Genomic DNA, 12775 nt, shown 5'->3' on the forward strand with positions numbered 1-12775 from the left:
AAAGAATAAAATAAAATAAAATTAAATAAAATAATAAACCAAAGAACCACTGATTCACATCATGACATTCAAAAGCAGAGATTGATACATTTCCTAGGACTTCTTCCAACACTATTAGGGATTTAACAAAAAAAATGCAAGCAAAATGAACATTCATCTTAAATCAAATGATTTCAAAGACAACTTGTTTGGCAGCCACAAGAACAAATACCACTCTGTACCAGGCTGTCTTCTGCTCTCTCATTCCACTTGTGTCGTTTAATACTTTCTTCTTTGACAGCTTGTTTCAGTTTATCAAAGATGTCATCATGCTCTTTTCCTTTCTTTTCTGTCATGAAGTGAGAAAATTCTTCCTGCAGAGTCTCCCAGGCTACCTAGAAAATTAACAAGAGAAAGGTTTCAGAGTAACAGTCGTGTTAGTCTGTATTCGCAAAAAGAAAAGGAGTACTTGTGGCACCTTAGAGACTAACCAATTTATTTGAGCATAAGCTTTCGTGAGCTACTCACTGTAGCTCACGAAAGCTTATGCTCAAATAAATTGGTTAGTCTCTAAGGTGCCACAAGTACTCCTTTTCTTTTAACAAGAGAAAGTTACCTTCTGAAGCAGTCCATTACTTTGAACAGCTGTATGTATTACAGTCACTAACATAATCTTACAAATATGCAGACAGCAATACTCACTCACCAAGAAACGGAAGATATTAGAATTCAGTGATTTGCTTTTGTGGCTCACATATAAAAGAAATTAACACTAAACTTTGCTCACTGAGCAGCAACAACAGATGAACACAAAGTGGAATTCTTCTGCTGGGAGGAGGGGAAATATGGACATAGTTAGCTTCCAGCTTTTTGCCACTTAAGAGGGATTTTTATTGGAAAACATTTAGTGAGACAGCCAAATAACATTGCCAGTGGTTTTTGTGGTGCACACCCCTGGAAGACAATAGCTCGCCAATCTCTAGTGACTGGCTGCAATGGTCAGGAGCATGGACATCTGGAATCGGAAGAACTGCTCCTCTACTGTCATTTACTTATAACTCCTAACCTTCCTTTTAACAGGCTTCCAACAGAAAAATAAAGAGCTGTAAATATGAAAGCAAGGAGATATTTTTATTTATAAAACTAAAATGCATTCAGCTAATTAAGTTCTAACCTCTACTGCTTTATTAGGCAGTTGTTTGTCAGTCCACTGCTTCAGCTTGATGTCCACAGTGGTGTTAAATGTCCCTGAATTCGTAGCTTGTGCTGCTGGCAGGTAGATGTTCTCAATCACATGAGTAGATACTCTTTCCCACAATGTTTTCTGAAGAATCTCCTCCCTAAATTGAAAGGTATAACATATGTGATAACTTCCAGTCCGTAGAGTTCTAATCCATATGGCCAGTACTTTAACAGACTGACAAAACAGATGCCTTCTTGTACTTTCATTATTCCTAACACCAACCCCCAAAACATGAACTTCTCCCTACTTTCATTCTGCTGAATGAACAAAGATGGTATCTGGAATTTTTACGCATAATTCATAGGCTTGTTGAATGATGAAACTAGCTGAGAATTCCAACCTACAAGTCCATCTCATCATGAGTATATGTCAAAGTTCACCTGTCAAATTAGCTTCTCATGTCGCTATCGAGCTAACAACCATTTCTCCTATTTATGTTGCAGTACAGACGTTAATATACATTCAAATAAAATATAGGCTTTATTAGTGATGATTCAACCCCCAAATTAATTTTTTTAAAATATGGTTTTAAAACATTTCAGAGAGACAAGGTGGGTGAGGTAATATATTTTATTGGATCAACTTCTGCTGATGAGAAAGACAAACTTTCAAGTGTACTCAGAGCTCATATTCAGCTCCTCACCCACCTTTTCTCTCTAATATCTTCGGACCAACACGGCTACAATGATACTGTATTAAAATGTTTTGGAAGATTTAACATTATATGGGCTAAAGAGGGCAGAGTTGTCATTAAAATATTCAGGACACAGCAGTCTCATGGCCAGCTGACATGCCGACTCAGGAGGAATGACTGAGGAACTTCTCAGAAGTGTCACTTCAGCTCCTTCCATCTCACTAGCATAATGATAAGTCAAATCTTTGCTTCACTGTTATTAAATATCCCTATTCTCCCCAAGCTGTGGTAACTTCAAAACTGTCTGCCTGCCAAGTCAATATAGACGGGGCTGAAGTCACTCAATTCTTTAAAGCTGGAAAAGGCTTTTAAATAGGTTTTCAAAGCTTATAAAACTATTCATAGGAACCTAAAAAGAACAAGTATTTAAGAACCAGGAAAGAATTCTGGAAAATTTACCATCAGTAAATAAAAATTACTATTGCCTCTGGCAAAAATGTTGGTTTCCTTAAAAGCTTTTGTTCAAAACAAGGTAATTGCTTCATCATTCACACAACCTCATTTATTTGAGCAACATCACTACCACTACTGAGAGTGATGATATTGCATGATACTTTTGCTTAGGCCTGTGCTGGAACCACCAGGTCTGGCGTTTGTTCCTTACGATAAGCCACAGAGTGGGGCAGGATCTTGTGACTATGAGCAAATGCAATCTCAAGATCTTCCTTATTGTCATGCCAGTTTCATCAGATCAACAAATCAACCCTACCCAGGACATAATGGAAATTTTTAATGTATGACAGAAAAACGTGGAGTCCTCAGCAACTTGTCACTATCACGTCAGATGCACTGATCGCTTGATGCATATAATTTTGAACTCAATGGCTCACACAAGGATATTTTTATGGCCCAGGTTTCAAGTTTCCCTATCATCTATAGTGCACACACACGTGATACACTGGGTCAAACAGAGGAGCTAAGTGATGGGTTAGATTACCCAAGGAATGCACTGAACTCTGAAACCGTAGGCCAGAATATGAACTCAGAAAAATCTTCTGCACAGAAAACATTAATGGGCCTAGATGTCTTTTAAGGGAATTGTTTTCTTTAATGAACTGGAATCTTAGCATTGGCCCAGATTCTAAACTGTGACCAAGCTGCAGTTCAAGAGGTAAAGGTGCAAAAGTGGCTGAAGCTAGAATGTATGAATATTTGGGATATGCTCTTTTTCACCTGGCTACACCAGTCTTACTGGGACAGGACATGGATAGGATGTAGCACAGTGACTCTATGCTAGCCAAGGAGTCCTCTGTGTAGAAGGAATCCTCAAAGGGACTGTGAACAGAGTGCTAGGTATGAAATCCTGAGTCAGCACTCTGTTCACAGCAGCTCCAATCTGCTATGCCTGATTGGAGCTGCTGTGAACAGAGTGCTGACTCAGGGTTTCATACCTAGCACTCTGTCACAGGGACCATTAAGCCAACTTTAGGGCTTAGAATCTCGTCTTTCAACGCTCAAATCTCTGATTCTCAAAGAAGATACAGAACTTAACATTTTCAAGGTTGCGTTTATGCACACACACACACACACACACACACGTGTTATCTCAGCATATATGGTGGTAACCCAAACCAGGAAGATTAAGGGATTACAAAAATTCATCTTTAATGAGAACATGACCAATTGTTGAGTCATTATCAAAGTTTAAAAGCATCCTTGCTTTGCATGTTCATGTTCACTTCTGGAACTGTCGAGTGTGTGTTATATCAATTCTTCCTTGGGGGGCAGAAAAATGTACTATATTGACCAGGGACTACAAACAAGTTTGGTGATCTAGAATAAGAAACATGTTATGGTGGAAAGGTGGACAAAGGAAATCACTCAATCAGAAGGTTAGGCAATAATTATCATTTTTTATTTTAAATCTAAACAAAAATCTGTAATATAAACAAAAAAATCCTCATCTGTTTTTGGAAGAGGAACATATAGCATAAATTTGAAACTAAACAGTTACTGTACCAGTGCTTTGGTGTGACCTGGCTCAAACTTATAACCTCATCAAGGATTTCATTCTTCGCTTTTTCGAACAGTTCATTCTATGCAAAAGATAAGCATGAAAGTCAGTGAAGACTCTGTGATGATGACTTTACCTTGAATATGCCTGGACTGTAATTTTCTATGCGAGGCAAGGGAATACTTTTTCATGGCTTGTAAACCTAAAACGAAACCTTCCAGTTGCGTTCTGGCCAGCATTTATGCTTGTACCATGCTATCCTAGTGTATCATGCTATGCTCTTCTGCACAGCTGCTCCATTCCTGTGAGCAAGCTGGGTATTAAAATATTCCAGAACTTTTACAAAGAACTCAAAGAAAAAGATCATTATATCAATATCCTGTCTTCCTACAAGGACAGGGAAGACAGGAAGAGTTGACAGAACAATAATCTACATGATTACAAAGAAACATCATTCCTTGTTATTTTGACAAGTAGAGCAACTCTGTAGCGATTATAGGATTTTAACAGCACTGCAGCTATTTGAAAACTGAGGCTTATGTTTTGTGAAACTCAAATGACTGAATTTTTGAAGTGACTGATTTCATATCACATAAGGCCTGATTCTCATTTACACAGTTCTGGTAGCTGAAAGAGGCCTTAAAAGTGATGTAAATGTCAATTATGCCATCTTTAAGGTCCCTTTACAATGCCAGAGTGCAGCAAAGGAGCCACAGTACAAATGAGAATAAGACTCATAATTTCTAACCCATAATCTTAATAAACATTTTCTAACATATCAAGTAAACGTGTAATGGAATTTACCCGGTCAAGCTCTCGCAACCGGGGGTAGTTGTTCTTCCACTCAGTCTCAAGATTAAAACGTGTTGCTATAGAAAGAAAAAGAAGAATCAGAGACATACATTTATTAAGACTCCTTTATAATCTGTTCAGAATGCCTGGCTATTCTAAGGACTCACCTGTTCTTTAAATTCCCATGAAACTTATTTGTGACAAATCAATCTTGCATTTGACATTTCAAGTAAACCAAGTGATTGAGAAAAATCATGTATTTTATTCTTCAGGCATAGGCGAATTTGAAAGGCCATAACAGAAAGGGAATAAATTTTGGCATTTTTGACCATAAAGCTCTTTAGTGACCAATGGTTACATGATGACAACTCACAATTCCATTATCCAAAGCTGTGCTAAGATTTGTCCTTCACTTCCATGCTTTAATGTTAAGCAAATGCATTTCTCTGAAACTTTACATTTAGCAGATGATTTCTCTGTGGCTTTAACTATCATTTCATAATTACTCAATCCATTTAAAAAAAGTTACTAATTGCAACAGTTATGGAACATGAAAAAAAGGAAAAAGCACAAGATCAAAACATAAGTTTCACAATAACGTACAGTTTCATAATTTTTCTTTCTACCCATCATTTATGATTCAGATGATCTAAAGAAGCTTATTAACATTTCAAAATGTATGTTGTAAGACCTTATTTTCAACAGGAGCTATTAAACAGTACTGTTTTTAACTCTCAGCTGTTGGTAGTGCTTTCTTATCTTCTATTCTATTCCCTAGCTAGAGAGTCAATCGAACTCTCATTAAAGTCCAGGAAAAGTCTCCCACCAACTTCAATGGCAATAGGATCGGATCCTAACACGGGGTGAAATTCACTCCAACAGAGGGCAAGCACAAGACCCTAAGCCCCATCAAAGTCCTTAATGAAGGTTTTCCAATCTAGTCATTCCCCCCTTTTCACCCCTGCCCCAACTAGGCAAGCATTGGACTTTCAACAGAACTAAAATGAACATCACAGTAGCAGCTGTTTGTGCATTGGCATCACTTATGGTAGCCCAGCTTCGGGAAGAGAGTTTTACAGTGAACTGCTGGCACAGAGTCAGCACAATATTGCCCAGAACTACTAACGGGCATTGTTGGTTTGAATCTACCAGTGTTTGAGGGGACTATTCTATAAATGCCTAAATATTTATCATTGAGGCAGACTGCCATCAGACAGGAACAATTTGAAGGTAGGTAAAATATTAGGCCTAAACTATCTAGTGTCTGTCTAATCAAAGAAATTCAAAGTTCCTCAACCAATCCACTGTCTGCTCAGACTCACTGCAGAAAAATATTTAGTTTAAAATGTACCCCACTTACTGCTATCACAGAAGGAAATTAACCAACACTTAACGCTCAGTTACAGCTTGATTTAATATCTTCTAAACAAATGTCACCCGTTTCAAAAATGGAATTGTAACATGTAGCCAATTCGTTCACGTTATCATCCATTTACTTGAGTGCCATCTACTATCATTTTGTCAGATTCAGCTTGGGTGTGTAACTCACTCACAGAATTTTTACCAGTATGGGATGCTTATGCAGTTACATCCTCAGACCCGGCTCCACTCAAATATGCTTCACTTTTGCAGTTTACTGGCAAATTAGCTATACAAGTGTCCACTCCAGAAAAGCAATCCGTGGTCCAGAAAGTTCCGCAAGCCCATATCCATGAGCCCATAGCAAACTTTAACCATATGCTCAGGAAAACCATCATGCCGAGTTCTTGGCTAACAAAGGAGCTTGTAGTGGGCTTCTATGGGAAGAACTCAAGAAAACAGATCCCATGGCAAGCCCAGATCTGGTCCCAGTAGGCGCAGCAAAGGAACAACTTAGCACAGAAGAATAGCATAGACGTTCCAGATTTCAAAGCTTTGCAGGGAAAGGATCAAGAAATAGTGAAGTTAATTAGGCAGCTGTCTAAGTCAGATGACAAACAAGGAACCTGGACTTCACTGACACAGAGTTCCCCATATAAAAGGCATGAATTAGAATTGTACATAGATGGACTGTTGATGTACCTTGAAGAGCATTTCCCAGTGTGGGCTGTACCATTTCAGCTGCACAGGGAAACAATCTACCTGGTGCATGACACACAATCGAGAGGAAACCCAGGGGTAGACAAAACCATGCAGCGACTTACCTCCATAGGTTGGTGGTCAGGAATGAGGATGGATGTGCAACAGTACTGTGAGAACTGTTTGGTTTGTGCACAGAATAATCCTACCCTCACAAAAAGAAATGCTCCCTTAAGATCTCAAAATGTATGAGAGTCCTTGGCAAACTTTGGAAACTGATTTTGTGGGACCCTTATCAAAAACTCAAAGAGAAAACCAATATTTTCTTGTTATTATTGTCCAGTTCTCTAAATGAGTGGAAGAATTTCCTTTAAAAGCAAATACTGCTTTAACTCTGGGCAAAAATCTTGGTAGAACACATCTTTTCTCGTTGGGGACTCCCCACTCAGATAGAGTCAGACAGAGGAAAACATTTTACTGGGCAGGTGTTCTAAAGGTGTTGACAAAAATTGCACATGCCATACAGGCCCCAATCATCAGGGATGGCAGTGCAAACAAATTGCACCATCAAACTAATGCTGCAGAAGCTGGTAGATGCTAATAGATGCAATTGGGATACCCTGATTCCACTCATTTTACTGGCACTCAGGGCAACTCCAGCTGCCTCCACAGATCATACACCCTTTGAGGTGGTGAGTGGGCGAACTACGTGAATGCCTGAGGAATTTTGTGGAGTACCAGTAGCACACAGTTAGAAGAGGTTAAATGGGAAACCTATATGCAAGCATTACAGAATCATCTTAATCAGATTCACTTGCAGGTAGCTGTTAAATTGGGAAAGTATAAACGGAAGGCAAAAGCCTATTTTGATAAAGACCAAAGAGAGAACGCTTGGGAAATTGGAGATCAGGTTATGCTCCCACCGTGTGCTGTACTGAAACACAATTTATGTAACTGATGGACTAGGCCACCCTATATCGTGGATAGACTCAGTTCCTCTGTATACAGAATTATGATTAAACAGGAAACAAGAAAAGTAGATAAATTCTATCATGTCCGTCAATTAAAGTTGTACCTGAAAAGAGAGATTTTTCCATAGGCAGAGGAACCAGAGATGCTGAGCACAAAAGAGGAAGTGCAGGACCAGAGAGAGCCATCCCAGTAACAGGGAAAAGAAACTGTATGTCGTAACACTGATTCTGTGTTCATGCCTTTACACTGCACTGCTGACAGAGCAACAGACCGTTCCAGCACAGCAAGAAATAAGAATAGTTGAGGCAAATCAGGCTCTATAGGCAAGACTCAGAGGCTCCGGATGCAATGATAACGGTGACCTGGACACGACGATGAATAAGCCAATATCAAGGATTGAAGGGAAGAACACCACGTGTTTCAAATAAAGTTTTCTTTGAATGGGACTGTCAACCAGCACAGCAACAATTTATAACTAAGTCTTGGGATAAAACACTATTTACTGCATGGACTAACAGCACAACTTTGAAAACACATAAGGTACAGATTCATGTCAGGTCTGCACAGATTAGGGTTACGGCTAGGATTAAAGGATAAGTGAAAGTTTGTATTGTGGGAAGATTTTCCATTTGAGGTCTAAAAACTTGGACGGTACGTTCATTATTTTCCAAAAAACGCAGTCAGTCAAACACTTCTTCCAACCACTCAAACAAGTTTTATCGAAAAGTTAAAGGAGCAATAGGTGAGAGACTTTTTCTTGGACATAACATAGAAAAAAATGAGCAAATGCCTTTTGTAGATTGGAAAATAATCTCTCCCTTAATTAGGTAATAAGGAGCAGGGGAAGAAGATGTAAAACATGTTACAACTGGAGGTAAATCTTCAACAATAAGTGACAGAATCCCATATGGATTATGGAAAAACAAATGTCAAAGCTCAGTAAAAGATGGAGCATTGACCATATATAACCTAGATTATGAAAATGAAGGGGAATATGAAGCTGTATCCAAATTAAGTAGAAATATAGGCAATAGTAGTGCAAAAGGATTATAATTTGCAGGACCATGGAGAAAGTCCCGTTTTACATGAAGGCCCTGCTAGTGGTCTCATTGCTATGCCTCTACCAGGGGTATTAATCAATCAAGTACAATTTATGCATATCCCTGTTGTGTTACATTTATCAAATTGGCAACTGAGTGAATTTAGTCATTTTAAGGACACACAGGTTGCATCTTTCTTTTCAGTTCTCCTTGCGGCTAAAGTTGCTACTTATCAAATTGTCCACTGTAGAGGTTGTCCAAACTTGAGAGATGCCAGTTCTTTTAAATAAAAAGGAACACGAGACCTGACCGTTATAACTGTACAGGAGGAAAATTTGGACTGTTCAGAAAAAGAAAAAGAATCAACTTCTAATTTGGAACATTCAGAATCGAACAGTAAGGCCTCTCCAAAAGCCATGGTAACAAATGTAAAAACCCTAGATAGCACTGCGAAGATGACAGGGCCAAGAAAAAGGGAGATCCAGCTGTAGCACATGCATCATGTTTAGAAACGCCAGTAAAACTGTTTCAATTAGAGGATGAGGTTTAGTTAGGATTTTACAGTTAACTGTGGGTGGAGCTTTGTGGAACACATGACCACCAGAATTTCGAGAAGGGGAAAGATCATTTAAGGGCACTGTACATCTGTTAGAGTGATGACATTTGTTTCGCAACAAACATTTAGACTCCTAGCTAACACAGTATGAATTTGGCTCAGCCATTACCCCTTTAGATCTCCACCTTCCTCAGATTCCTAGGGCAGTGGAGACTGAGCTGGGTTTCCTGAAGGTTTCTTGTGTGGAGGCCAGGGGTTTCTCACCACACCTGACTTATCACAGCCCAGCATGATGTCAGGCTGTGCCAAAGGTTGCTCCTCTGGCTCTAAGGAGCCCTCTTAGGGTATGTCTACACTGCAGCTGACAGTGAGACTCCCAAGCTTGAGCAGACCGGTTTGCGCTAGAGGGGCTCAAGCGAGCATGCTAAAAAAGCAGTACGGATGTTGCGACTTGGGCTGGAGTTCAGCCTCTTAAGCTGAAGGAGTTGGGTGAGCTTGAGATACACAGCTCTAGGCCAAGTTGCAATGACCCCACTGCTATTTTTAGCAGGCTAGCTCAAGTCTGTCTACCTGGGTTGGGAGGCTCGCTGCCAGCTGCAGTGCAGACAGACCGCTATTGGCCGGGAAGGACAGAGTTCCTGTTCTTAGCTGAGCTGGGCCATTCAATCTCTCCTCCTACTGCGCCAAGGTTTTCCCTCCTACCCCTCCATTAACAAGGGCAGGGTATATGCCCAGTGGTTCTCTTCTCGGGGAAATTGTTTTGGCATTTCATTGCTGAAGGTATGATGTCGAGATGTTAACACTCCATTGTGCTCTCTTTTCTGTTCAGGTCAAGCCGGAACTGTGGTCAAGTTTCCACCAGTTCCACTACCTCATGTCACGTCTTTGAAGCAGATGCAGGGTTTGGAGGCAGATACGTTTTTTCGGCTGTTTGGGCTGGGACAGTCAGTGCAGAAATAGGATGTCTCCCAGCACTGTGGGATTCATCAAAAGGCTCACTGGCAGAGAACACTTGGACTCTGTCCCACGTAGCAGCGTGGCTTGGTGCAAGACACATGTCCAGTCGTGGGTGGGTTTGATGGGGTCTTTTGCCAGGAAGCTATTTTGAGCTTTGGATCTGCCAATCAGAATGAGGGGAGGCTCATGTTCTGGCCAAGCAGCTATGTTCATTTCTCTCCTTCACATATTTACATTCTTGTTGTTTATTTAGTAAAGTTGGGACCTTTGTGCCACGAACTATCCTTCACTTGAGATCCCCCAGGCAACATGACGTGGCAATTTCTTATTAATGATTACATACAAGGAGTTATGGAGAGATGTGCTGGCCAGAGGATGACAAACACTGGAATTACAGATCATTCACAGAGCCGTGCAATGGAAACTTGCAAAGTTCCTGGACACATTATGGCTAACTAGCCAATACTATGAGGCTTTGCCTTCAAGGGTATTAATTTAAACAATATTACCTTTAAAAGCATCTGCTTGCTGCTCCACCGACTCTCTCACCATCTTCCAAAAGCAATCTGACACAGCAAGACTTAGGTTCCTCGTTGTCACCTGGTGGGCCTTCAGCATACATGTCCTGTAAAGAAAGGGATACATATGTACATAGCAGTATTTTTAAATTGTCTTTTCAGGGCTGTTACTCCCGGAATAAATCTTTGCTTTCTATGCTGAAGAACAATTTAACATGAGAACATGCAGCATCCTAAAACATTGACTCTCTCCACAAAATATCCAGTGTACAGAATTGTATTTGGAGTTCTCCTTGAATTATGAGGAAAAAAAACATGTACCCTGTAACCCCGGAGGGAGAGTTTGGGATTTCAATGTCTAAGCAGCATGAATCATATTTCTTTCCTCAGATAAAGTGTAAGTTTGCTAAGTTAGCAGAATCTCTTCACTTCACTGAAGGGCCGCCCAAAGCTTTGAGGATTAGCAGACATTGCAACATTTACACAGTGCTTTCACACTAAAAGTCTGTAAACAACGTTAAGCTTTGGGAATGTATGCTAGCATTTATTGATGAGATTCACTTTAATATAAAGTATAAAGAGCAACATACTTCAACAGTTTTGAATTTTGAAAAAATTCCTCTTCATACTCTTTAATAGATTCGATACTTTCACTGCTGTTTCCTAGAGAAAGGAGAGAGTGCCACAACAATTCCATTTAGACATTGATTCTGTATCAACAAACAGAAAAGAACCAGACATAGAACTCTGATTACCTTTTCCTGTAACGACTGCAAAGTAACCCAAAGCCTTCATTGGGAAGAGTTTACCTTCAATGATTTGTTGTATCTATGCAAATAAGTACAAAAATATGTTGATCTTGTATCCATTCTCTCATTTCATTAATGCGATATTAAAATGTCTCAAACAACATATAAAGATAGATTATGCAGGACTAACTCTTTCTTAGGAGATTACACAGAGGTTTTACTGCACTCTGAAAATTGTAGTTAAAGGAAAGACACAAATACAGGAAAAACTTAATACCAAAATGCACAGTACATAGCTAGAAGATGGAAAGCCACTTGAAATTTAATGTTGACTGGACTGCAGGTTTTTACAACAATTAGACTTACATAAACCTATTACTAATAAATGTTTTGACTGTCTTGGATATTACTTAAAATAATAATAATTATAATTGCAAGTTAGTTAGCACTTTACTCCCATATATCAAAAAGCACTTTACAAAGGAAGGTAAGTATCATTATACCTATTTTACAGATGGGGAAAATAAGGCACAGAGTTGAAATTACTTAACCAAGGTCATATAGCAGAAATCAGTAAAAGCAAAAACTTGCACAGATTAAAAATAATAAAACCCTCATATTGGATGCCCTAACAGACATCTTTTCCCTCTTCTTTTCTTTTCAAAACCTTCCCAAAAAGTTAGATGCACTTTCATGTTTGTATTTGAACCACAATTTTCGGCACAACTGTCCCTCTACATGCTGTGGCCTAAGAACAGAAGGCTTATATAGTCACCCTGTTTGGGCTGGACACGTTTTTCTCAGCAAGGTCCACCTTAGTCAAAACAAAGATTGTCCTTTTCCCGTGAGGATCCATTTGGCTGACTAAATCAGTGACAATGCTGCGTTCTGCATCCACCGACCCATCTGAAAAGATTTTTAAAGATGCCATTTCAAGACCTATGGTAGGATAGACAGCACTCGAACTCTGACTATTCAGTGGGCACTACAGTTAATTTTTAGCAAATTGTTTAAGTTAAAAATATTAATGATAGCATGCCCCTCAGTATTTAGCTTTCGGCACAAGCAGTGCGAATTTGCGTATGTTCTCTGTATCAGAAAATTATTGTCCCCTGGTGACTAATGATAAAAATAAGTTTCCACTAAAACTAAAATACACCTAGAATTTAAACTATTCACCAAAATTTTGTTTGAAAAAAGTACATGACACAATTCTCAGTATAAAGATCTCTCTACCGTGGTCTCTTAGCTTAGGAACACTGT

General features: G+C 39.3%; 1 protein-coding gene across 7 annotated transcripts in view; it reads right to left on the minus strand.

The window, feature by feature from the left end:
• Positions 1-12775, minus strand: part of OPA1 (OPA1 mitochondrial dynamin like GTPase) — an 83721-nt gene that overhangs the window by 39259 nt on the left and 31687 nt on the right. For all 7 annotated transcript variants that reach the window (XM_037909737.2, XM_037909734.2, XM_037909736.2 and 4 more), the window contains 8 exons: positions 12288-12418; positions 11519-11591; positions 11354-11426; positions 10755-10870; positions 4675-4739; positions 3876-3952; positions 1154-1319; positions 222-374 (listed from right to left, as the gene is read on the minus strand). In XM_037909737.2, coding sequence (XP_037765665.1) covers positions 222-374; positions 1154-1319; positions 3876-3952; positions 4675-4739; positions 10755-10870; positions 11354-11426; positions 11519-11591; positions 12288-12418 — 854 coding nt within the window. The remainder of the gene's footprint in view (positions 1-221; positions 375-1153; positions 1320-3875; positions 3953-4674; positions 4740-10754; positions 10871-11353; positions 11427-11518; positions 11592-12287; positions 12419-12775) is intronic.

The sequence above is a fragment of the Chelonia mydas genome, chromosome 9 (genome assembly GCF_015237465.2).
Source record: "Chelonia mydas isolate rCheMyd1 chromosome 9, rCheMyd1.pri.v2, whole genome shotgun sequence".
NCBI classification, from domain to species: domain Eukaryota; kingdom Metazoa; phylum Chordata; order Testudines; family Cheloniidae; genus Chelonia; species Chelonia mydas.